Source organism: Solanum pennellii, chromosome 11, assembly GCF_001406875.1.
Source record: "Solanum pennellii chromosome 11, SPENNV200".
Taxonomy (NCBI): domain Eukaryota; kingdom Viridiplantae; phylum Streptophyta; class Magnoliopsida; order Solanales; family Solanaceae; genus Solanum; species Solanum pennellii.
This window is the reverse complement of record NC_028647.1, coordinates 61,796,938-61,820,555: the sequence shown is the minus strand read 5'-3', so window position 1 is coordinate 61,820,555 and position 23,618 is coordinate 61,796,938. Positions and strand designations below refer to the sequence as shown.

General features: G+C 32.3%; 3 protein-coding genes across 4 annotated transcripts in view; all 3 read right to left on the bottom strand.

Annotated features, from left to right (window-relative positions):
• Positions 1-7,348: 7,348 nt before the first annotated feature.
• Positions 7,349-11,018, bottom strand: LOC107003333 (SHUGOSHIN 2). 2 transcript variants are annotated; one of them, XM_015201649.2, is made up of 9 exons: positions 10,562-11,018; positions 10,035-10,072; positions 9,810-9,918; positions 9,692-9,715; positions 9,540-9,605; positions 8,555-8,602; positions 8,370-8,460; positions 8,223-8,283; positions 7,349-7,897 (listed from the first exon to the last, which is right to left on the bottom strand). In XM_015201649.2, the coding sequence occupies exons 1-9, from the start codon at positions 10,730-10,732 to the stop codon at positions 7,609-7,611; spliced, it is 897 nt and encodes a 298-aa protein (XP_015057135.1). In that variant the 5' UTR covers positions 10,733-11,018; the 3' UTR covers positions 7,349-7,608. The 2 variants fall into 2 exon arrangements, with proteins under 2 accessions (XP_015057135.1, XP_015057136.1); XM_015201650.2 differs by having other exon boundaries at positions 8,555-8,596.
• A 1,614-nt stretch (positions 11,019-12,632) lies between these two features.
• On the bottom strand, positions 12,633-16,547 carry LOC107003525. The gene is made up of 5 exons (XM_015201866.2): positions 14,771-16,547; positions 13,680-14,684; positions 13,490-13,609; positions 13,134-13,418; positions 12,633-13,038 (listed from the first exon to the last, which is right to left on the bottom strand). Exons 1-5 carry the CDS (start codon positions 16,544-16,546, stop codon positions 12,784-12,786), a joined length of 3,441 nt encoding a protein of 1,146 aa, XP_015057352.2. The 5' UTR covers position 16,547; the 3' UTR covers positions 12,633-12,783.
• A 1,465-nt stretch (positions 16,548-18,012) lies between these two features.
• The window catches only part of LOC107003368, a 9,604-nt gene continuing 3,998 nt past the window's right edge, over positions 18,013-23,618 (bottom strand). The window contains exons 2-12 of the mRNA XM_015201685.2: positions 23,292-23,463; positions 23,137-23,199; positions 22,930-23,035; positions 21,327-21,431; positions 21,179-21,255; positions 20,962-21,091; positions 20,264-20,336; positions 19,845-20,036; positions 18,945-19,065; positions 18,558-18,782; positions 18,013-18,475 (exon numbers count right to left, since the gene is read on the bottom strand). Coding sequence (XP_015057171.1) covers positions 18,428-18,475; positions 18,558-18,782; positions 18,945-19,065; positions 19,845-20,036; positions 20,264-20,336; positions 20,962-21,091; positions 21,179-21,255; positions 21,327-21,431; positions 22,930-23,035; positions 23,137-23,199; positions 23,292-23,463 — 1,312 coding nt within the window. The 3' untranslated portion in view covers positions 18,013-18,427. The remainder of the gene's footprint in view (positions 18,476-18,557; positions 18,783-18,944; positions 19,066-19,844; positions 20,037-20,263; positions 20,337-20,961; positions 21,092-21,178; positions 21,256-21,326; positions 21,432-22,929; positions 23,036-23,136; positions 23,200-23,291; positions 23,464-23,618) is intronic.

Here is a 23,618-nt window from a genome sequence, read left to right as displayed (position 1 = left end):
ATAACTTGAGTTAGGTTCACCTACAATATGTTTTGTTCAAAAAAGAGAGTTATGACTTTAGTTACCCCAATTTAACTTTTTGTCTTTTTTCATAACATAAAGTTACATAAATATAACTTTTTGATAAAAAGATTATTTCATTGGCAATTATCCTATATAACTTAGCCATGGATCACAACTCAAACTCTTTTGTTACGTTTCCTTCTTGTTTTTTCTTCTTTAGCATTTATAGATTTTGAGAACTCATATTTCACCATAAATTTATAGTATAAGAGTAGTTTAATGTATAAAATATTTTGTGTAAGAAGGGTTCGAGAAAGGGTCAACCCTAAAGGGATGTAGTATCTTCTAATGCAAGCATTAGTGATTGTTTTATGGGTCAAATCGATAACCTTAATTGTTGCTTCAAAATTTTCCTTCAATCACAATAAATTACTCTTACAAAAACTTTATTCTTTCAACAACATGAACAATAACAACATATATAATTATATACTTACTGTCTCACAATTAAAATTCGAAAAGAACAATGCGTACACAATCTTAATTTTTCATATTTAAAAATAATAGAACAACAAATAAAACATCACTTTTTTGTCGACTATAATTAAGAGTGAATATATGGTAATGAAGATGTCAATTTTAGAAGATTTGATAAGAAGATGGATCAAAAAGGCACTGGATTATTTATTTATTTATATATATATATATATATATATGAATCAATGATTGGAGCATATGGTTAAAAAAATGTCTAGTAAATTTCATATTAACCTAAGTCAAATAGGAAAAAAGATAAAAACTTTTTACAGCAACCTAAGTCAAATAGAAAGATAAATTTCATAATATATAATTAAATTCTCACATATATCGATATGTACTCAAACGTCACATGTTGATATCCATTTTCTGTTTCAACTAAAATGTGTTGTGTCTAAATTTTGTCTATAACAAGAATTCCAAAATCATGTCATCATATGGCATGGTTTAATAAAATGTCTAAAAGAGTTGAATGTATCAAGGGAGCACCTCACCCTACCATGCATGTTCTTCTAATTTAATTTATTATATTCGGTATTGCTATTAACGATAAAATTATAATTTTCGTGTGAATTGTAATTCATGAGTTTGAGTCGCGGAGACAATTATTAATATTTATATTAGAATAAGTTGTCTACATCACATTCTTTAAAGTGTAATTCTTTCTCAAATCCCCTATATATGAACGCAAGATGCTTTATATATTAAATTGTTTTTTTTTACAAATCATATTTATTAAATAAAATTATCTTCACTTACCTTTAAAATAATCTTACTTAATTTGTTTTAATCCTAAGATCATGGACGTGGTACTGACGCATGAACTTGGCTACTGGTTTGACCGATTTATTGGCAAAAGGAAAGGTTTGTTCATTTGTTCAGAAATATGTTTTCGGCCTATTTATCGATTGAATCAGGGGTTGGGCTCCTGTTGACAGACACAAGAAGTGGAATTCAGAATAGGGGAAGAGCAGTTTTACTCATACTTTCTGCTTATGGAAAGACGTAAGAAGCACCCCATAAAACATGCAAGATCTCTTAGTAAGCCCTTGTTGGCGTATCAAGTGTCATTGATCACAGTCCAGGGAAAGTATTTATATATAGTGATAATGATTCATCGTCTTGACTTGAGTCTCCTTCTGCCTATGAACATCTCACTACTGAATGATTACTTTATATGGTCATATATGATTTGAGGGTTAAATAAATTTTTTTATATATAACAGTGATTTTTCATATATTTTAGACTAATATTTATTGTAATTTATAATATAATATTTTTATGTGCGATTTAGAGATAATAAAATTGAGAAAACATATGATTACAAGAGAATAAAACCATGACTACTTTAATTTCACATGCAAAAAGGATATGGGGACATCAATTATAATTAATTATTGCTTTAACCAACATTACTATATAAATATTCCATCAAATCATTGATTGAGAAATTTTAAACTCTCTGTGGTACTTAGTAGAAAAAAAAAAGATAAATATTGCCCCACCATTAATGAAATCATGGATGCTTATCTTTGAGGTAAAACTTTATATTATGTCCACCGATTATAAAAGAAGGGTTATCTCAAAATATATAGGGTTTCGAGTCAATCGGAGTTTGTCAAATAAAATTAAAAAATATTTATTAATATATAAAAAGAAATATTTGTAATCATGTATTTGTATTTCGCTTTTTAGAACATAAATAAAATGATATTTATTGTAGTGAATATCGATCATCGAATCGTTTTAAATACGATAATCAAATTCAGCATAATTATAGCACGTCAATCAATTTTAGAAAAATCAACGTGTATAAATATACAGAAAAATGTGCATAATTATGAATTGAAGTTTCAACATTGATGAAATTGGTCATAATGTGAAAATTTGAGCATATTAATTTCTTTAATAATCCAATAAAAGCTATTCATAATTATTAGTACTACTAAGAATTACATGTCATAAATTGGTGTTGGTGATTATTAATTCTAATACCATCTTTCAAATTTAACCCTTTTTTTTTCTTTTGGATGTATATATGATTGATGAAATCATTTTCAAAAATATGATAGGTTTTAGAAATTAAAAAAAAAAGATTTAAAAAACATGATTTGTGGACAAAAAGAGAAGAATAGATGGATGATTGCATGTGTGAGGAGAATTGCCAATTGTTTATTATCATGATTAAAATCAATTGTCAAGTTATAGTGACAATTAGTGTGAGATTATGAGTTTAAAGATGAATATATATACAATAAAAAAATAGAGTTAATGATTAAAAACTGCACTTAAACTATTTTTGTTTAGCCTTAGTTCATATTTTAATTATTCAATGTTCTATTTCCCAATCTAAATTATAACTTTTTTTGCGAATTCATACTTCAATTATCACTCTATTTATATTAAGCATATCTGAATTAAGTTTAGGGAGAAATAATAGAAAAATAATTTTATTATATCGCCCTTGAAATGAATGAAATTCTTTGAAAAAGTTACTGAAATAACTATAACTAATAATAAGATAGATTATAAATTATAAGTGATAAATTATTTCTTATTTTATCAAACTAGACATGTAAAAAATGGATACTTTTTAGGTGTCATGATTTCCCTTTTTAGAATAGAAGCTTTGACTAATTTTACGATTTATTTTTTTTCATCATATTGTTATGCATAAATTGCAATTTATAGTACTTTTTATATAGTTTTTGTTATATCGAATTTTTAGCTCAAAATATCAAATTAATATAATCTAATTTAACTATGAAAATTAGTCAAATTGACTTTCGAAAAACGCAATATCACAACTAAAAGATGATGGAGGGAGTATTTTTATTTTAATATACTTCCTCTGTCTCTAATTATTTGTCCACTTTTAAACTGACATATCTACTAAAAAAATAATGATTGACATAGTGAGTTAAATCATTTAATCTCTATTAATTATGAAGTGGATGGATCAAAAATTTAATTTTTTTTAAAAAAATTATAATTTTCAAAGTAATTAATTAAGAATATAATATGTAAAAATTATCAAAATAGACAAGCAATTAGAGAAAACTAAAAAAAGAAAAGGTAGACTAATAATTAAGAAAATAAAAATTGTATTAAAATAAGTGGAAAAGGAGTAATTTATTATTGATGTGTATAAATTAGATCATTTTATAAGTAGTTATTCTAAGCTAACTTTATTTATTACTAAAGGGTTGAAACATTAAATGGATTTGGTATACAAATTATTTGTGCACATTAAATTCAGGTGTGCTACAATAAGTTTTGTTGGTTGTTTTCTCATAAGAATTGTTGTGGGAAGTAAATGAACCTTTGACTCACCCCTTCCTTGGTAGATGTATATTTGGATGTTACGAGATACTGCTTCGTAAATTTTTTATTATATTTTAAAAAAAATATAATGTTAGCTTTTTTTAGCGGATTTAGTGGGTTCTTTCTCTTCAAGATGTTAGAAGTTTAATTACTATTTGTGTAAAAAAATATTGGCGGATCATGTTGAAAATCCTATAAATTAAATTTATCAATAAATTTTATTTTAATACTCAAACTATATTTTATTTTAATTGAGTATCTGAGTATATGAAATAATACTTCTATTAAACAATTTGGACTTGAATTTTGAAATAGTTTTTTTTTTATATTTTCAAATATGTATTATTTAGATAAGTTAATTATATAAAATATGTCACTTTCTATAATTATATAAATCAATCTCAATTAAAACAAACTTGAGATTTTACGACTTATTAAGGCTAATACATATAGTTGAAAAATATGACATATTTTAAATGATTTACTTATCAATGTAATGAGTGTTTGAAAATACCGCATAAAAACTTTTTCAAAATTTGAATCGAAAATATATAATAAAAACATTTTATCATATATTCAAAGTGCAAAAATAAATCAATTAATGGGTTTCTTTTGTAAATACTTTAAGCCCATCAATTATGGGCCAATTACAAAAGGCAAAGCCCAATTTCATTGGGAGCAGAAGAATTTGTTCAAAACCCTACATATAGGCCCAGATTAAAAGTACTCACTACTCAGCGAGGGGTCATTTGGTATAGTGTATGAGCAAAAATAGTGAGTATATTAACTTTGTATGTTAATAATATTTTATTTGATATAGTTTTTCATTATATTGTATATCAAGGTGTATATTAATATTATATATTTCAACGTATTAGTAACATAATGAAATTTAATGCATGCATTAGCATGGTTGAAGACCTCATTGACCCTAAAAATCTTTTTTACATCTTTTTTCACCATATTTGTGAAGGATAATTTTATAAATAAATATTTTTTATATAATGCATACAATATTTAATACAGCAAACCAAACAATGCATAAAAAATAATATATGTATTATTAATGTAGGCATTATTAATATAATCATTACCAATACATTCTATTATGCTCAGATAATTTTTCTTGAAGTTCATGCATATATAAGTTAAGTTCAAGCATTTATGTCTGAACTTTAATTCAAAAATGTCAAAACTTTATTTGGTCTTATATAATTTTAATCATCATATGTTTGAAATTGTGCAAAAATGGATAGATGTGCTAAAAAGGCTAAAATATGAGTACAAAATAAATAGTTTTGTCCAAATAGAATACCCCAAGAAATATTTACTAAAGTATTAGCGATGTTTTTTTTTACTAGAAGCTTGTGATAGGATTAAGAATAAGGATATTCGAAATAAAGTAGGAATGATTTCTCCGAAGGACAAAACTAGGAAAAGAGGTCTATCGAAATGGTTTGCACATTTAAAAAGGAGATGTGTGTATGCCCCAATTCGGAGTTGTGAGAGGTATATAGTGAGCAGAGGTAAATTGATGAAGTATTGGGGAGAGGTGATAGACAGGATATGACACATCTTCAGCTTGCCGCGAACATGACATTAGATATGAGCATATAAAGATCGTGAATAAGAGTAGAAGGTTCGTAGATAGTCCAATATTATTGTAGTATTAGCATATTAAAGTAATTTTAGGCTTAACGTTAGTCTCGATCCATGTTTGTTGTGGTATTAACCTACTCATACCGTCTCTAACTTTTGATATATATTAATATCCGTATTTTACTAAGCTTAGTTAATCACACCTTGTAGTTGATATTACAATTCCTTTACATTTATACATAAAATAATATATAAATTCTCTCATAATTAATCATTATATTACTAATATTTATATAACTTTGATCAGCTATCGAACAATGCAGATAATCAAATATACTTAAAATGATTCTTTAACGCGTAACTCGATGTTGTGTGGGTGGGCCATTATTATGTTATTGGGTTCCACAAACCAAAAACTTACACTTTAACTTGGAATCCCAAGTGGTAGTTGCCGCTAAAACCAATAAAAAACAACCACCACCTAGTTTTAGGTAGTGGCATTGATTTGACTATTACTCGCGCTTTGCTTTAATTTATTTGTCTCATTTTAATTTTATAAGAAGTTTAAAAAATTAAAAGAGATTTGAATCTTGTCATTTTAAATTTAAAAATATGTTAAAAGTATTGAAATCAATCTTTAATTTGGTAGTTTTAAATTTTTCTGTGAAAGAGAAAACGACATATTCTTTGAAATAGATTTTAAAAAAACAAAACAAACAAATTGAAATGAGTAAAATTTAAATGATTGATGAACAACTATTTAAATTAATCTATTTTTTTTTAATAAATCGTGATATTTATACTATCAGTTTGCCCATACTTTAATTAATTTCACGCGATATTTATTACTACATATTAGATTGTCATTTGTGTCATTATAATGAGCCATCAAACAAGTCATTATGATACTTTAATTTTATGGGGTCAAGAAGCAAGAGAAGTCAGCACAAGTCTTAATTATAAGACTAGCTAATTATTGAATCACTTTAAGGAAAAAAATAAAAGTTTGTTGTGAACAAAAAGATTACATTGAAAGTTAAAAAATAGAATCAACAACCATTATGATTAAGTGGCAAATATTTTTTTTTTAATTTTTAATTAGAAGTTTTGATTTCAATTTTTTGTGTATAAAAGTTGGATTTGTTAGGAAACACTTTATTCCTATATGAGATTTTTTGTACGAATTCAAATTTAGCCGGATTTTGTGATAGGTATTTTTTTAATCATTAACTAGAAGTTTCGATGTGAGCTCTATATATATAAAAAAATCAATTCTTTAAGGAGTCTTTACCTTTGATGTGAAATTTTCTTTAGTAAATTTAGACTTGACCGAATTTCAATTTGAATATTTATTACCCAAAAAAAAACAACCAATCAAGAAAAGAAGAAGTTGAAAACTGTGGACTTGGTTAACTATTCTTCCAAGTAAGTCGGTGTTATCTGATGGTGGTGTGTACGTAATCTTATGTCTATTTTATAAAGATAAAGATGTTTTTGATTGACCCTCCGCTCAAGTAAAGCATAATAAAAGGAAGATTTCACGATAAAACGTAGTAGAATACACATTATCGAAGCAAAGGGGGAAAAAGTGATACTAAAATCGAAGGATAAGATAGTATATGAATAATAATAACAAAACTAACAAGGAATATTAGACAACGCTCGACTGCCTAGTAATATTCGATCCCTAATTATCGACTTCCATAGTCCAAAGTGGAAGCAAATGACTTGTGAACTTGGTTATGCTTCATCTTACTTTCTCTTTTAGTTCGTCTCCAACTAACATGAGTAATACCACAAGATTAAAGAGCATTTTGGTACATTCTGCATATCCTTAATTTAAAAGCCACAAAACTCGAGAGTTTCCTTTACTTTCTTAAACTCTGCCAAATCAAAACAGACAAACAAATTGATACAGAGAGGATATTATTTCCAAACTTATATAGAATGAAGGAAAACTTTGCTCCTCTTTAGAAACAACTAACTATATGATCCCAAGTTAAATGATTGAACTAGTTTTTAGCCATGGAGACAGTTAAATGTTTTAAATACATCCATATACAGAACAAAACAGGTTAACATAGAATAAAAACAGCTTACATTACATATATGGAGTTAAATATTCTCTTCAAGCTCTAGATAGCTCATGCAGCTCTTCTCATTTTGATGTTAACTGGAATCTCTTTGTAGGACTGGACCTTTTCAGCTGCTTTACGCGATGGTCTTCCAATAGAAGACCTTCGTGAAAGTTGAGCTACATTTTCCTTGTCATGTTTCACTTCCTCAACGCCAGATAAAGGCGATGGAACAAAACCATCGATGTGAACTGGGCTGTTAAAGGGTACAGCAAGGCCTTCTAATTCAAACAAGTCCTCTGCTGCTGGTTCTGGCTGTTGGATTTTGGAATTAGTAGACTTCCTTCTCAAACATCGCCTGTAAAGGTTTTGATTAGTTCAAAAAATGTCTTGAAATTCAAGCAATAGCGAATGATATAACCCCATTCGTTGAAAAATCACACTGTACAGATAGAGAAAAAATGATTTTTTTTGCATACATACAAGAGTTGTTGCTGGATATTGCTAGTAAAACTACGTTCTTCCTCCACACGCCAATATATTTTACTAAACCAGTTCTTTATTTGCTAATTCTGAGTGAGGAAACACTCATTTCCGGAGTAACATACAATGACAATGCTGAGTTTTCCTTAGACAACTACGCCTATTTAACATTCGTATGTAGAAGCCCATGTGGAACTAACCTTTTGTTTTCTGCTGCTTCTTTTTCTGCAGCTTGTTGAGAAGTTGTTGAATGGCCCATAGCTGTGAAAGATAACTTATCGGGGTTAAGGGATTACAAAGATAAATTGGAAAATCAAGAATGTACTAGTTGATAAACTAGCATTTACATTGACTTCTTGTAGCACGCTGGCGTCTGTTACCGTTTTGAGGCTTGCTATGTTTGTTCAATTGAGAGTCAATATCCATAAACTCTTCATCCTGGTGTCAAAAATGCAAAATTTACTCGGTGAGAGAAGATAGAGGAATGTTGATAGTTGTAATGGAGAACAAATTGGAAGTTCAAGTACCACACCTGCAAGTCATTAGTTGGCTTGTCCTTTTGTTGTTCTTGTTCCTGCAACTACAAGAAGGCACTAGTTTATGCCTCTACTGATCAGTGTCGAAAAGCCCAAAAAAAAGGCTTCGAATATGCAGCTTGAGGAGTGTACCGAACAAAATGTAATTAGTTCTGAAATTATCTAACAATGCTTTCTTCTATTCAACACAATTTGAAGCTAGAAGCTTATCAACTCATCCAATAGGTAAATGAACACGTCACATTGCAACAACAACAACAAGAAGATACCTAGTGTAATCCTACAAGTGGGGTCTGAGGAGGGTAGAGTGTATTCATACATTACTCCTCGGCTCGAATAAAGCATCTCAAACCAATTTGATAAAGAGAGTATGAAAATGAAAGCAGTAACAACAACAAAATGAGCGCTATGGAAAGCAGTACATGGCATATAGAGAAATAACAATAACAACAACGAACTAATGCAATAACCGAACAAGAAACCATGAGAATGGTGCTGCTGCTACTGGTAACGAAGATGATACAACAGTAATGAAGATGTCACATTATGTCGCATGAAATATAAACTATCTATATCTTAGCACACATAAGTTGTTGTGGCGGTCTGCATTGAACTATCAACCGTTTCCTTCACACATCCAGACAAGTAAAACTAAACATTTTTTAACATCTCAATCCCTACAAGCATGTTAAGAGGAAAAAGCTACCACACTACGCCTGAACTCAGTATAAGTTCAGAATTTTTTGAAGTAGTTTTCAATTGTTCAAAGATCAGACTTCAAGCTAATGCCAAAATGAACTTAGGCATGGCCAAATTGAACATTTAAAAGCAACTTATTCCACTGAAACACAAAATGATGAAACTTCATGCTATTGCCAAAATGAACTTAGGCATGACCAAGATTGTATGCACCTAAAATTTGATACATCAATATTTCTTTGAGCAAGTTGTCACAAATTTAAGAGAGTACAAAATCCTTACCTCTTCTAACTTCCGCGATTTAAGTAGTACTTCTTTGCAAACCAGCTCATGTTGTAGCGATTTCATCTGGTATAAAACAAATTAATAGTTCCTGTTTAACAAAAATCTCTAGTTTCCCCTAAAAGTAACAATCTTAAAGAAAGTATTTTTACCTTATCTCTGCTCAAATTGAGTTCCTGCAAAATTAATCGGTAAAGGATCGTAAATTAATTTTGAGTAGTTTATCCTCAATGCAAGAACACTTCTATGAAGAGAAAGACATAAACTAACCGCCAACATATGACTATTCGATTGAGCAAGATTCCAGTTCTGTAACTGCATTTTTTGAAGATGAATCCTCATTTTTTGAAGCTCAAGTCCACTCAGCTCTATAATCTTGCTGTTAACATAAATCATATAAGAGAAACATCAAACACAACTTGATAGTAACAATGTTTTTAAAAAAAATAAAAAAGGCATGTTCTAGACTGTGTACTAATGTATATGATTACATACTTCTTTTCTTGAACAATTTTCACCAATGCAACATTTTCCTGTATCAAGCAACCAAAGAACAACACAAAAATCAGAAAATCACATACAAATCACAAAAATTACAACAACATACCCCATGTAGTTCCACAAACCGGGGTCCAGGGAAGGTAGAATGCATGCACGCACACCTTACCCCCACCTCAAAGCTAGAGAGATTGTTTCCAATAGACCCTTGGATCAAGGAAAAAGGGTCCAAAAGTAGTAACGGAAGCACAACAAACAACATGTAATAACAAATACAACATACAGATAACAAAACTACAACAAAACAATACAATAGTGGAAGTACAAAGAATCAACATACAGTAACATAAATCAAAGGATAAGAAACTACACTAGCAATTCTACTACTACTATTCTTCTATCCTAATCTCTATACCCTCCGTACCCTCCTATCTAAAGTCATGTCCTCAGTAAGCTAAAACAAATCACAAAAAATAAAATTCAGAAAAAACCCATAAAGTAAAAAAGCTAAAAAAGAACCATACTTTGGCAAGATGATTAATGTAGTCCTTCATTGAAGAAACATCAGGCGAAACCTTATCGACATCAATAGGAGATTTTTGCTGTGTTTGTGGAAGAGAATTTGTTATATCTGATAACCTCTTCCTCACAATGCTTCCAAGAGATGATCTTTTTGCCATTCTATCCCCTTTCATTTCTTCTTATGGCTAAAATCAATCAAGAAAGCTTTTTTTTTTTAAACAAAAATTCAAGAAAACCAAGTTGGGTAATCAAGAAATGACTTCAAAACTCAAACCCCACAATTTTTTTTCTATGAAACAAACCTTCATATACCCAAATTCAACATAAAGGTGAAAACTTTGTTAGTTCTTTTTTTTTTTTTTTTGAAGTAAAGATTAAATCTTTGATTTTTTTCTTTTTCCTGAGAAAAAGGGTTTTGATTTGGGTTTGGTTGAAGGAGGGAAATCTAAAAGAAGAAATGACTAAGTAAAAGAGAAAAAGAAAAGAGGAAAAAAAGATAAAAAGAATTTTTAGGTTCGGACTTCTAACGGCTTTCCGAAGCTTATATTTAACTGGTTTGGACTGAGTTCCGATCCTAATTTTCAAATTTCGAAGGCCTTTATTCTTTTTTTCTTTCTTTTTAATATTCCTTCTCTTTTTTCTTTAACAAAAATGTAGAAAGAATATATTTTTTATTTTTCAAAATCATGGCAAAATTTCATACTTTTTTTTGGACGATATTTTTCTTTTTAAATACGTGTTTGGTTAATAATCAATTTTTGAAATTATCCTACGTGAGTTCAAAGATCTATCCAAAACAACTTTTAGTTAGGATTAGAGAAAAGACATAAAGAGATCATCGAAGTTGTCTCATATTTGCATAAAGACACCTAAACTTTTGAAGTGTCCTATCACACCACTAAACAACTACATATCGTTGTAAATTGGCCATTTTTACCCATTAACTCATCTGGGTTGTTTACACGCACGTTAGGCGCGTCATGGGCCATTTTTCCTTTTTATTTACCACTTTAAAACAGCCACATGTCATTTACTTTCTTTAATATTAATTATTTAATCAATTTTTGTATCTTCCCCAATTTAAACTCAAAAATAGCCGTTGGTAGCCCTAAAATTTTGATTTCCATGGCAAGAACAATATTGGTGCTCTCTTTTTGACGACTTCTTCATCTTCCTCAAGAAAATAAGGTAGGAATTCGTGTTTTCTCTTTTTATTTCCAGTATAAACGTTAATTTGAAGTTTTTTTATGGTTGAATTTCTTCTCAATTTTGTGGTTAGTTTTTGAAGGAAAATGTCAAATGCAATGTTGAATCGTATTTGTAATGATGATAATGATCCGATGTTGCGAGTGAAACTGCGATGCAAACATGGTGACTTACTATCAATGCAAACTTCATGGTCGGAGCATAACCCAGCTCGAAGATTTTGGTCTTGTCCACGCTATCGTGTATGTTTACTAATTTTTTTATGGAGATCTTTTGTTTATGTATTTTTCTTTAATTTGTGTTTTGCGTATTTTAGGAGGATGCGTGCAACTTCTTTAGATGGAGGGATCGAGAAGAAGTTGATATAAGATCCAAGTATGTTATTCCGAGATTAGCAAAGAGAATTAAGGAGTTGGAAGAAATATTGACATCTTATGAAAGTCGTGTTGAAAGTAACCAAGTCATGATGAAGGAGAAAAAGAAGGGCAAATGTTGTAACTTGAAGCTAATCGTCTTGATCATTATTGTGTGTTTTCTATGTTTAAGTCTAACCAAGAATGTGAAGGATGGAAGTTGTAGGTGTGTGCAACCAAAATTGCCATAGACATGTTTAGTTACTTTCAAATTTTTGAAATTGTAGGTGTGTGTACCTAGAAGCTAATTGTCTTGATCTTGCTAGTTGTAGGTGTGTGTAACTTGAAAGATTGTTGAATGTTCAAGTTATTGTTGTTCTTTGTTGTCGAAATTGTTATGATTTGAACAATTAGTTAATGTATTTGGTTCTCTAATCTATATTATCGTGGCAACCATTTGAGAAGCTTCACAAATATGTCAATTACAATTAAAAAGGCAATAACAAAACTGACAAAAAAGAAGACTTCATAATCGAGTTTGATTCCAACCATTCAAGTTTGTTTGGTTACACCCAAAATTGAGTTTGTTTCCAATAAAAAACAACACAAATATATGCTTAGTTAAATTTTGTTTGTCAAAATGAACAAGACAACATCAAAATGCCCTACTTCCATGGCACAGAAGTTTTTCTACTTGAAGTTGTTTGGCCTTGGCTATTAGCAGCATTAGCAGCAGCTACAGACCTAGTTTGGATAACCTTTTCAGCCCTCATTCTTTCCAGGTTGCTACTTGTAATAGTTGTCTTCCCCTTCCATTTGAATCCACGTACTGGTGTGTAGCCAATATCACCAGTGACAACATCAGCCCTCTTTGTAACTTTTGTACCAGTATTGATGACTCTTCTACTTGGCAATCCAGGCTGCTTAGTCAAATAAATACACAGTCAAATATTAGACAATTACATTGAGGTTTGCAATCACAATTGTAAACTTGCATTGATAGTTGTAAACTTACATTGAGAGTTGTAAATCCATCTTTAGCTTGGTATATGCCAACACCTACCATTCTTGGCCTTTTAAAAGGTCTTGTTTGTCCTCCACTAGTGTCTTCATGTTCTACTGGTCTCTTCCCTCTTCCTAGGCCTCCTCTACTGTAGTTTGCTTCTGAACTAGTTTGACTATGTTGAGTCATTCCTCTTCCTCTACTTAGTCCTTCATTCACATTTCTTTCTTGAGCCATTTCTCTTCCTGATCCTGCTCCTCTACCTGTACCTCTACCTCTACCTCTACCATTTACAGTCTGTACTTTGAAATCAAATATTAAAGCATATCTATATTATCTAACAATGATACAATAATTAGATATATTACCTCTGTGTTTGTAACATTTTCATGTGATTGAGCTGGAACATCTCTGCCACTTGCTCTTCCTCTTGTTGCTCTTCCTCTTGTTGCTCTTCCTGTGCCTTTTCCTCTACCACTTTCAGTAGCCTGTATATTAATATATCAATATATATACATCAACATATAACATACATTTGAGAGTAACAAATAAAAGTACCTGTGTATGAGAAGATGATTCAGATGACTGACTTGGACCAGTACTTCTTGCCTGAGAAACTGGTTCAGTTGATTGAGTTGGATCAACTTGGTTTCTTGTAGGACATCCTCTTTTATTGTGTCCTTGTGTGCCACATTTGCTACAAGTCATTACAGCACCTCTTTTGCTCAACTTTCCAGTTTTTCTGCTTTCATCTGCTTCCTTTCTTCTAACCTTAACTGGTCTTCCAGGCAACTTTCTGATCTTTGGTGGCTTTACAATTGGATTATTTGAGGTTGACCACATTTTCATGTTATTCATTGGCTGAATAAAATGGGCATATGTGCTGAGGTAGGTTTCCTTGCTATAACAGCTAGCCACATAATGGATTGGTTCCAAGTTTTTGTAATGAAGGGCAGCAACACCATGAGGACAAGGAATTCCCCTAAGCTGCCAGGATCTGCAACTACACCTCCTATTAACAATGTCCACAGTGTGTGTAAACCCATGGTGTTTAATCTCAAAACCTCTTTCTCCATTCCAAGTCAAGTTACATTGCATAGACTTTTGAATGTTTTCTTGCAAAATCTTCAAAGACATAGGAGATATATCAGTGATCCAAGTGTTTGAGAACTCTCTCAAATCACCAATTCTTTTCATCATCTTCACCCTTATCTCCTCAAGCATTGTAATGATGGTTTTATACCTTGCAGACACTATCCAAGCATTAAAGCTTTCTGCCATATTGTTGTCCACAACATCACATTTGCTATATTCTTCAAAATATTTCTTGCACCATGTATTCAAATTGTACCATAAAAGATTATCTAAACCTTCTTGTCCTAATTTCCTCATTGTCTCTATATTGTCCTTCATCTCAGCTTCAAATGTGGATTTAGCAATCCTCCAAAACACTCTTCTTCTTTCAACTCCTTTCCAATTTTTTGACCAATTTGCAAGAACATGTCTTGCACATTTTCTATGTTCAACAAGTGGCAATAAAGTATCCACAGCAATTTCTAGTCCCTAACAAACCAACATAACAGAAAAAGAATCAATTAAAGTGCAAAACTCAACAACAATAAAATAGTAAGATGGATATCAGTAATTACCTTTTGCATATCACTAATGATGGATAGTTGATGCCCTTCTCCAAGTTCAAGATCATTCTTCACTAGTTCAAGAAACCATGTCCAGGTATACTGATTCTCAACCTCAACAACTGCCCAAGCAATAGGGAGCATTTGGTTGTTTCCATCTCTACAAACTGCCACTAACAACTGGCCTTTACACACACCTTTGAGAAAACACCCATCAAAACCAATCAACCTTCTAGCACCTCCAAAAAATGCTTTCTTTAAAGCATTGAAGCAAACATAAAATCCTTCAAAAATTTTCTGCCCAGTTTCAGAATCTTCTCCAACCTTCACTACACAAGTACTACCTGGATTACTCCTTAATATTTCATCTCTATAATCAAAAATCCTACCATACTCCACAATGTGATCACCCATGATCTCTTGTAACACTCTAGTCCTAGCTCTTCTCACTGTTGTCCTACCAACATTAATATCCAACTCCTTTCTAATAATGTCCTGCAACAAGACAATGCTGATGTTTGGCTGTTGAGTTATTCTTTCTTTGTATTTGGTGGCCAAAAACTTTGAGTTGCACAGGTAGTTATGAGTTGATGTCAAACATTTATGGATAGGGTTGTATGTTTTAACAATGAAATCTCCACTAGTTTTATCCTTACTTGCACACAACAACCAAGGACAACTCTCTTTACAACATCTCACTCTAACTCTGCCAGGCTCATTTACATATTTTTCAATTTGAATATGTTCTTGGATTGCATATCTTGTCACTGCCACTCTAAATTCTTCAACAGTTCCAAAAACCAGTCCTAATTCCCAAACAATCTTTTCAGCAGTTGTATCAAACACAACTCTATTTGGGGTTTTCTTCCTCCTAACAGGTTTATGCACTACTTGATCAACCTCTTCACCATCTCCCCAACCTGTTTCATCATCTATTTCAAAGCCAGGAACTTCATCACTTAGATAATAAGGTTCATCACCTCCTAGCTTACCAACTAAGCTTTCCCTAATACCATTATTTGTCTCATCATACCCTATATCTGGACCTTTCTCATTAACATTAATCTGATCTGAAGTAGTTCCCCTACTTCTCCTTTGTGACCTTTTGAAATGCCTCTTGGTTGCCCTTATATCTACATACTCTTGATGAACATCACTGTCAACCTCAGTATCTTCACTAGTATCCCCTTCAGATCCTGATTCATCTTCCACTTCATCATCAGTTGGATCATCATCTATTATAGGATAATCAGATGAAGGAGGAGGCACAATAGAAGGAGATGGTGGAGGCACAGTAGAAGACTGAGCTTCAAATGGAGTGCTGGAAGTTTCAGAAGGACCAGTTGTAGGGATGGAAGGAAAAGTAGAAGTAGGAGGCTGATTATTAGGGTTAGAAGTCTCATTAAAAGATTCCTCACCTACCCCACTTTCAGTCACATGGGGGACAAACTCCAATTCAAGTGGGGCCTGATTAGCTTCACTAACCCCATGAAAAACATACACCTTCACTGTATCCCCATCATTCACCATATTGAAAAGGTCAAATATAACCTTATCATTATCAACAAGGACCAATAACCCATCCCACTTGATGAAAAAATCACAATCTATTGTATATCCTAGTTTCTTTATGTAGTCCCTCAACTCAAAATAAGACGTCCTATCAACATCTACATCTAAGAATTCTGTCACATGCCCCCCAATATATTTAGGTGGTGGACCAAAATCTATTTCCCCCCATGATACCATCTTAAAGTTATAAGAGTAAAAGCCATCCTGAAAAATCATGTAACAACAACAAACACAATTCAAACACACATTTCAATAACTAACTCTAGCAAGTTGTACACAACAAACATAATCACTAACAAACAACAACAACAGAAACACTAACTAACAAAAGTAGAATAAAGCACTAACATTAAGCTTTAACAGTACTAACAGAACAAAAACACTAACAATAGCAGTTGTTAGTGTACAAATTGAAGTCTACAAATGTATAAGAGACAAATAATAAGATTTGAACTAAGTGGATAACATCTAACCCTAACCTAAAACACAATCACAAAACCCTAATCACTATCAGTTGCACTAAGTCAATAACACAATACCCTACACTAACTAAGTCGATTACCCAACATACTCAAAAATATCCTAACAATGGCAACTGTAGGAGGTCGATTCTAACACTTCTACACTATAATAATCCATAAAATCAGAATAATCGGAAAAAAAAAGTGCAGATTTTAGAACCCTAACCTGTTAGACCTTCAATCTCCAAGAATCTTCACAAATACACATCAACAACGATCAACAACGAGAATGTCAACAACAACACTATCGTCAACAACAAGAACACAGTGTATTTCGTTTGATTTTTTAGGGAAAAGTTGAGAAATGAAATGAAAAGGTGTTCACGAATTTTGTTCAAAAAAAAGGGTCGGGTCGGGTTACCTAGAGAGTGAGCAACACGCGCATTACATAGACGATGGAATGACTAAAAATGGCCAATTTACAACGATATATAGTTGTTTAGTGGTGTGATAGGACACTTCAAAAGTTTAGGTGTCTTTATGCAAATATGGGACAACTTCGATGATCTCTTTATGTCTTTTCTCTTAGGATTAAGTATACACCATTCTCCGTAGACTTCACTTGTAAAATTATACTATTTGTTATACGTGTGAATTCTCAAGTAAAATTTTTGATTTTACTATTAGTAGTTAAAAATAATTATTTAGTGCGATGATGACATAAATTGAAGTTAAATGAAGTCGTTAAAATTCATATAACCGATTCAAATTTATTTGAGATTAATGCATAGTTATTGATGTTTTCTATTGTACCGTGTCAATTTATTAATTATATGGGAATTTTCTTTCTCAAATGAGCTTTAACTTGTATAGTCCACTTTCATATCTTCATATATTTCTTAAAAGTTTCATGTATATGAAAACAAAGTTATCTTTTTTTGTATTTCATTGTTTATTTATTTATAAAATATTAAAAATTAAATATCCATAAGACTTATGAGTTACACCCCATCTTACATTTCACCCCATGTTATTTAAAACATATCTCGACCTTGCATTCATACCTTTTAAAACCTATGAAACTGAATTTATTGCTCGATTTGATTTTTCGACTGTTGTCTTCCATCTTGCTTACAATTTAGCACAGTGTGCAAGTCTCAAAAACTCATATTTTGAAGTAGTGACACCAACAATTACGCTTCTTTTAACAAAAAGGTGTTATTTTGAAAACTTTGGGTTATAAAGTTGAAAAAATACCAGCAAACATTAAACTCATATCTAACCTTTATCCAGGTTATACTTTCACAACTAAAACAGAGCATTTGCACAAATTTTTGGAAGGGCAAAAGCAGTGCCATTTAGTGAGGAGCCAGAATGACAAAAGAACCCGGCGGATCGATCAATCTTTAACAAAAACTGCATTGCTTACCAGAAAATTGTCAGTTGAAGATGGCCAGCCATCTCACTGTCAACTTTCTATAGATGCTATGATGAATCTTCTAGTTCCATCGCGAGTCGATGAAGCATCCAAATCTGTAGATTACACATAATATATGTCGATCTCTTATGCTCAGAGTTAGTTACTTTGTCACTAGCCTGATTTTCTGTAGGAAAAATTTTCTGCGCTAGGATAGAGTCATCTTGTGGCGTTGCCTTGAAGAAGATATGATGCTTTACTACGAACCTAACAAAAACGATAAACCTCAGGAGGATCTTGAAAAGTAGCTAAGATGATAAAAGTTGAAGACGGATTAGATTATGTTTACCTTAGAAGCATAAGACCTCAAATCTGTGATAGTGATTTGACAGGAACAGTTTCTAAGGCACGCGCTCCACGTCTCACTGATTATTGGTTTATCTTTTAACAATGAGTTGCACAACAGCCAGTTCTCAGCCAGTACTAGTTGAATATACATTTTGAAAAGATCACAATTCTTATCCTTCAGATTGATGGAGATTAGAGATCTCAAGATCTGTTCTTCATCATGTACCTGCGCGAGTATTTAGGTAACGTATGCCAAAGATTGTTAGCTTCGCAGAAGTAAACACATTTCAAGACCTGGCATGACAATTATATGACGATGACAAACATGATGAGGGGCAGAAAGGATACTTAAATGGTGGTAGTGATAGTAAAAGTACGTCAAAGCTACCTTGTCGTCAAAACATGCTACAAGAAACTGAAAGGCCAGCACACTCCTCAGATGCTTGGAACGAGCATCCAGTCCAGCTACGCTCTCCACAGATCTCAAGCAGTTGACATCAGTAGGAACTCTGAAGAAATGGCTTGTCCCGTCATAGAACTTTAACGCAAGGAGCATTGAAAGAATATAAAACTTCTAAATCTACAGATCCATAGAAACAGGTATCTATAACATAAAGCTCTAAGGAAAAACGGAGATGAATGCATAACAATTAACAATTACTAATACTTAAGATGCAAAAGGGGCAGAACAGAACAATTTCAACTTTGAACATGATTTAAAAATCAGTCACCAGGACAAATAACAACATACCCAGTGTGGTCGCACAGGTGGGGGTCTCTGTGTGTGTGTGTGTGTGTGTGTGTGTGTGTGTGTGTGTATACAGACCTTACCCCTACCTTTGTGGAGTAGAGAGGTTGTTTCTGATAGACCCTCGACTGAAGAAAATCATTTTTCAAGGCACGTTAGGAAAAAAAAGTGCACAGTGTAAAAAGCTATGATGAAAATAATGAAGAAAGAGAAAAACAAACAGTAAAAAGAGTAAATGTAACCAAAGTTGAAGAAACAACAATAGTAATATAAAAAATGCACCCTCTACAGCAACAACAAAAAAGAGGTTCAAAATGCATCTTTTAAGCTGAAAGGTGTATGTTCCAAGTTTGTATTCATATGCAACTTGTCTGATTTTTCCACTAAATTTATCTCCTCTTTCCACTTCTCTCTCTCTACTAAGTGGGGGAGGAATAAGATCCATCCGTGTGCAGAAATAATTGAAGGTCGGAGGCACTAAATTACTTTAGAACACAGTCAAACTAATTGTAGAAATCAATGAAAGATTTTACAAAGAACCTGCAGGTGAGGAATTTTGCTATTTTCTGACAGCTTGAATGGAATGCATCATCACTTAAGAAGCTAATAAGGGAGTGCAAGCAATCCTTCAACGCTGAAGATAGGCCAATAAATTGCCGATCTAAGAAGAGATAGATCACTGAGGTAATCAAATCTTCTACCTCCGCTGTTGAGAAAACTGAACGTTTGGTCCTATAAAAAAAACAAAAAGCAAAGATTGAGACTTAATATAATGCCATGATTCTGGATCAATAGAACCTAAATGATTCTGAAAGTAGGTTCCAGAGTAGTTTATATTAAACACGGTTCTACATCAAGTATTAATTTTTTCTACTTTCTAACAATTGGCACAGTTAAATGAATGTTTACAATCTCATAAACACAACTAAAGCTCCAAAGTAGAACGGCACATCACATACCTTGCTTGGCAACAAACAGAAACATATTTTATCCAGTATTTGATATTTTGAGGCGGCCCAGCAGAATCAGAATCTAAGAAACAACATATGAAGTTGTGAGAATTTGTAATACACAAGTAAGAAATATGGCCCTTGTAAACACTGAATAACACTATACTAGTAATGAAATCCCAAGACCCTAAGAAACTATGTATGTCCTTCTTAAAGGTCTAACGCCAAGTTTGTTAATGTTAAAAGACTAACATAAAGACTCTTACTAATTAATAAATTACGCACACTCTTATCCACTATAGAAGCCTTAGCTCCAATTTTATCACATTTCCAGTTTAATCCAAATATTATGGAAATTTAGCAACAAATACGTAAAGAGAATAACTAAAACCTTATTTGAAGAATATGCATGCACAATGATTTGTGCATGATTTAGTACCCTATAGACAAGAAAGACTGACACTGATATACCCTTTCCCCACTGCTCTTCTGGCTGTAGTTTTTTGGCAACTTTCTTGCAAGCCAATAATTTATGGTTACTATATAGATGGTCAAGGTGCGCAAAAGATGGCCCAGACACCAAGGTCATCAAAAAAATATATAGAAGTATGGATGAAGCAAATAAGATATACATAGACTAGAAACTTGATTTGCAGGGGACAATTATTGCTATCAGGAAAAATTAGCCTATGGTGGAATTTGTGTACCTCCATCCACAATTTCCACGCTGGATGAAGATTTGGAAGGGGAATCCAACAGAAAGCCATATACTTCAAGCGCTCGTCTAAGTTCTGAATGGTTCGGCAACCATTTCATCTCAAACTTTACAATATCAACCTTACAAAGCATGAGGAGAGAAAATAGTAAGAAATTTGCATCAATAGACAAATGATATATTATTCATTCCAAAGCAGAGATGAAAACCTGATTTTTAGGTAAAAGAATGGAACACCAAAATTCAAATGCTGCTGCTCTCAACTCTTCTTTTGGTGAATATAACACTGAGAGGGCATAATGCAATTGTAACTACAGAATCCCTCAGCATCAATAATTGGAAAGAACTACTACTCACTGAGACTAAATGTCCATGCTCCTACGCACTTTTCAACACGACCATGATCTGTAACCAATTTCAAAAGCCAACCGTTCACAAGCAATCCTTCCAGAAATGCTTCTCCTGCAATAGCATCGTGATGGAACCCCACAGTTAATCCCCAATAAAATTGATTAAATAACTCATCTGAATGTTCTAAGAACTTGTTCTTGAGTTATACCTAGTGCTGGAAAATGGGATGGTCAAGATCAGATATGGGTGGGTTAAAACAAGTTAGGCAAAAACATATAAAATATCTGTCCCAAGCGTATTTACAGAAAAAAACGTACTGAGTGATAGATAATATGGATCCATATGTTCTATTTATATAATTTACAAGATTAAAGTCCACTAACATATTTATATCAAGATCAATGGAATAGTTTGACAAACTATTAATTTTTTTGCAGCACCCAAGGGTATAGCCTAGTTAGTCAATGAAGTGGATTGAGAACAATGAGGTCTCAAGTTCAAATCCCAAAGGAAACCCAAAAAACACTAGGTGACTTCTTCCCTTCTGTCCAACTCCTAATGGATAGAATTACCCGGTACTGATATTGTATTGGTGGGAGGTAGCAAGTACCCCGTGTAATTAGTCAAGAAACGCAAAAAAAAATCTCTCTCTTTATAAATATACTAGTCTTTGGGTACGTGCTTCGCACGTGTATCCCATATCCATTGTCACATGATTTTGTAAAAGGAAAATTATATTATACAATGAAATCACAATGCAAGTATGCATTCATAATTTACTAAAAGTCCAACGAAAATTAGATATTAATACTCTTTTTTCATAAATATCACAATTATAGTAAATATATATATATATTTCAGTGGCAGCTTATATAATGAAGAGTGCTCTTTCTTTTTGAATTTGACTTTAAAAAGTTGTTTTTTAAATGCTACTTTTTTATGCCAATCCAAACGAGCTCTTAGATGGATTTACGTCAAACTAAGAACTATTTAATACTCTAATAGGGTATTCAGCTATTTAAACTGAAACAAAATAAAACGCACTGTGGCAAAATACATCACAAAGCTACTAAAATTTGAGTTGTATATATTATTCTGTGTAATTGATTGCAGAAATGAGAAAAAATTCTTAAACCAGGTATGAATCTGCTATACTTTTATAGTCTGACAAAAGAAAATAATACGTTTTGCTCAAAGGAGCAGAAGCCCCTGCACACCCCTCTCACCAAAACCAAAAATAAAATTGTGCTTTGCACATCCCAGATTAGTTCAGTAGCAGCAGAGCGGAACTTATTGACTGTAAGCCAGTCATTTTGGGAATTCCGATTTACCCATTTTGATCGGTGCTTTTATTTTATTTTTACCACAAGTTACACGGCTTGATCCATAGTTAATCCAGTTTTAAGAAATCAGTTATCCAACCCATTTCTAGATGGGCAGGTTGGACAGATACTTGGGTATTTCATCCATTTTCCCAGCACTAGTACTTATAGCTCAGATAACAGAGAGCTAAAATCTGAAGATAGAGCTATCACTAACAAAGCATAATTGTGACAAATTCAGTAAAAATTGGAAGGAAATAAAAAAGAGGGAGAGGAAGAGACAACACCTTCTTCTGTTTTGATTCCTAACAATGAATTAGCTTCATTCTCCATAAAGGACTGCAAAAGGGCACAACTACTGAGCTGGGGAAAAGTAAGTGTGGGCATAGCTTTCTGCAGTCAGACAGGAAAAGATAAACGTTATAATTCACTCAAACCCAAGATACCATCAGTGTAAAGTGAACTCTAGGCTTGTCTTAGTTCATAGATAAAACCTGGTCCCCAAAAACTTGAAGACCCCATAATGGCATCTGATCATCAGTGCTTATGTTATTCATCTACAAAATGAAACAAAATTCAATGTTGTCAAACATTAGGATCAAATTGAGAACCATACCAACATGGAAAAAAAAGAAACAAAAATGCATACCTGTTGTTCGCACTTGTTAACATAGTTATTAAGCGCTGCTTCTCTGGTATTCAAATCATCATCTGACTCATCAGACTTGTGGATCTTTGCACGTTTAGATTCCTTCTTAGGTATGTCGCTCTTCACTTGGTAGAATTCACTGAGAAGATCATCTAAGCCGATTACCTTCTTCCTAGAAAATATTAGTTGAAATAAGAAAACATAAACAGTACTACACTATTAAGACCATTCAATTGGCTGAATAAATAACAATGGGAGATATCAACAATCAGGTAAAAATATGCATATTCACTTATGTATTCACTGCTTTGGGGGGGGGGGGGTCAG

Excerpts from the sequence above, each read along its gene's own strand:
- LOC107003333 (XM_015201649.2), bottom strand. The coding sequence starts at position 10,732 with ATGAAAGGGGATAGAATGGCAAAAAGATCATCTCTTGGAAGCATTGTG. Across the intron at positions 8,284-8,369 it reads GCGTGCTACAAGAAGTCAAT|CTATGGGCCATTCAACAACT; the intron begins GTAAATGCTAGT and ends TATCTTTCACAG. Across the intron at positions 7,898-8,222 it reads GAAGCAGCAGAAAACAAAAG|GCGATGTTTGAGAAGGAAGT; the intron begins GTTAGTTCCACA and ends AAACCTTTACAG.
- LOC107003525 (XM_015201866.2), bottom strand. The coding sequence starts at position 16,546 with ATGATTTTTCAGGATGGCTTTTACTCTTATAACTTTAAGATGGTATCA. Across the intron at positions 13,419-13,489 it reads AAAATGTTACAAACACAGAG|ACTGTAAATGGTAGAGGTAG; the intron begins GTAATATATCTA and ends TTCAAAGTACAG. Across the intron at positions 13,039-13,133 it reads ATGGATTTACAACTCTCAAT|CCTGGATTGCCAAGTAGAAG; the intron begins GTAAGTTTACAA and ends TTGACTAAGCAG.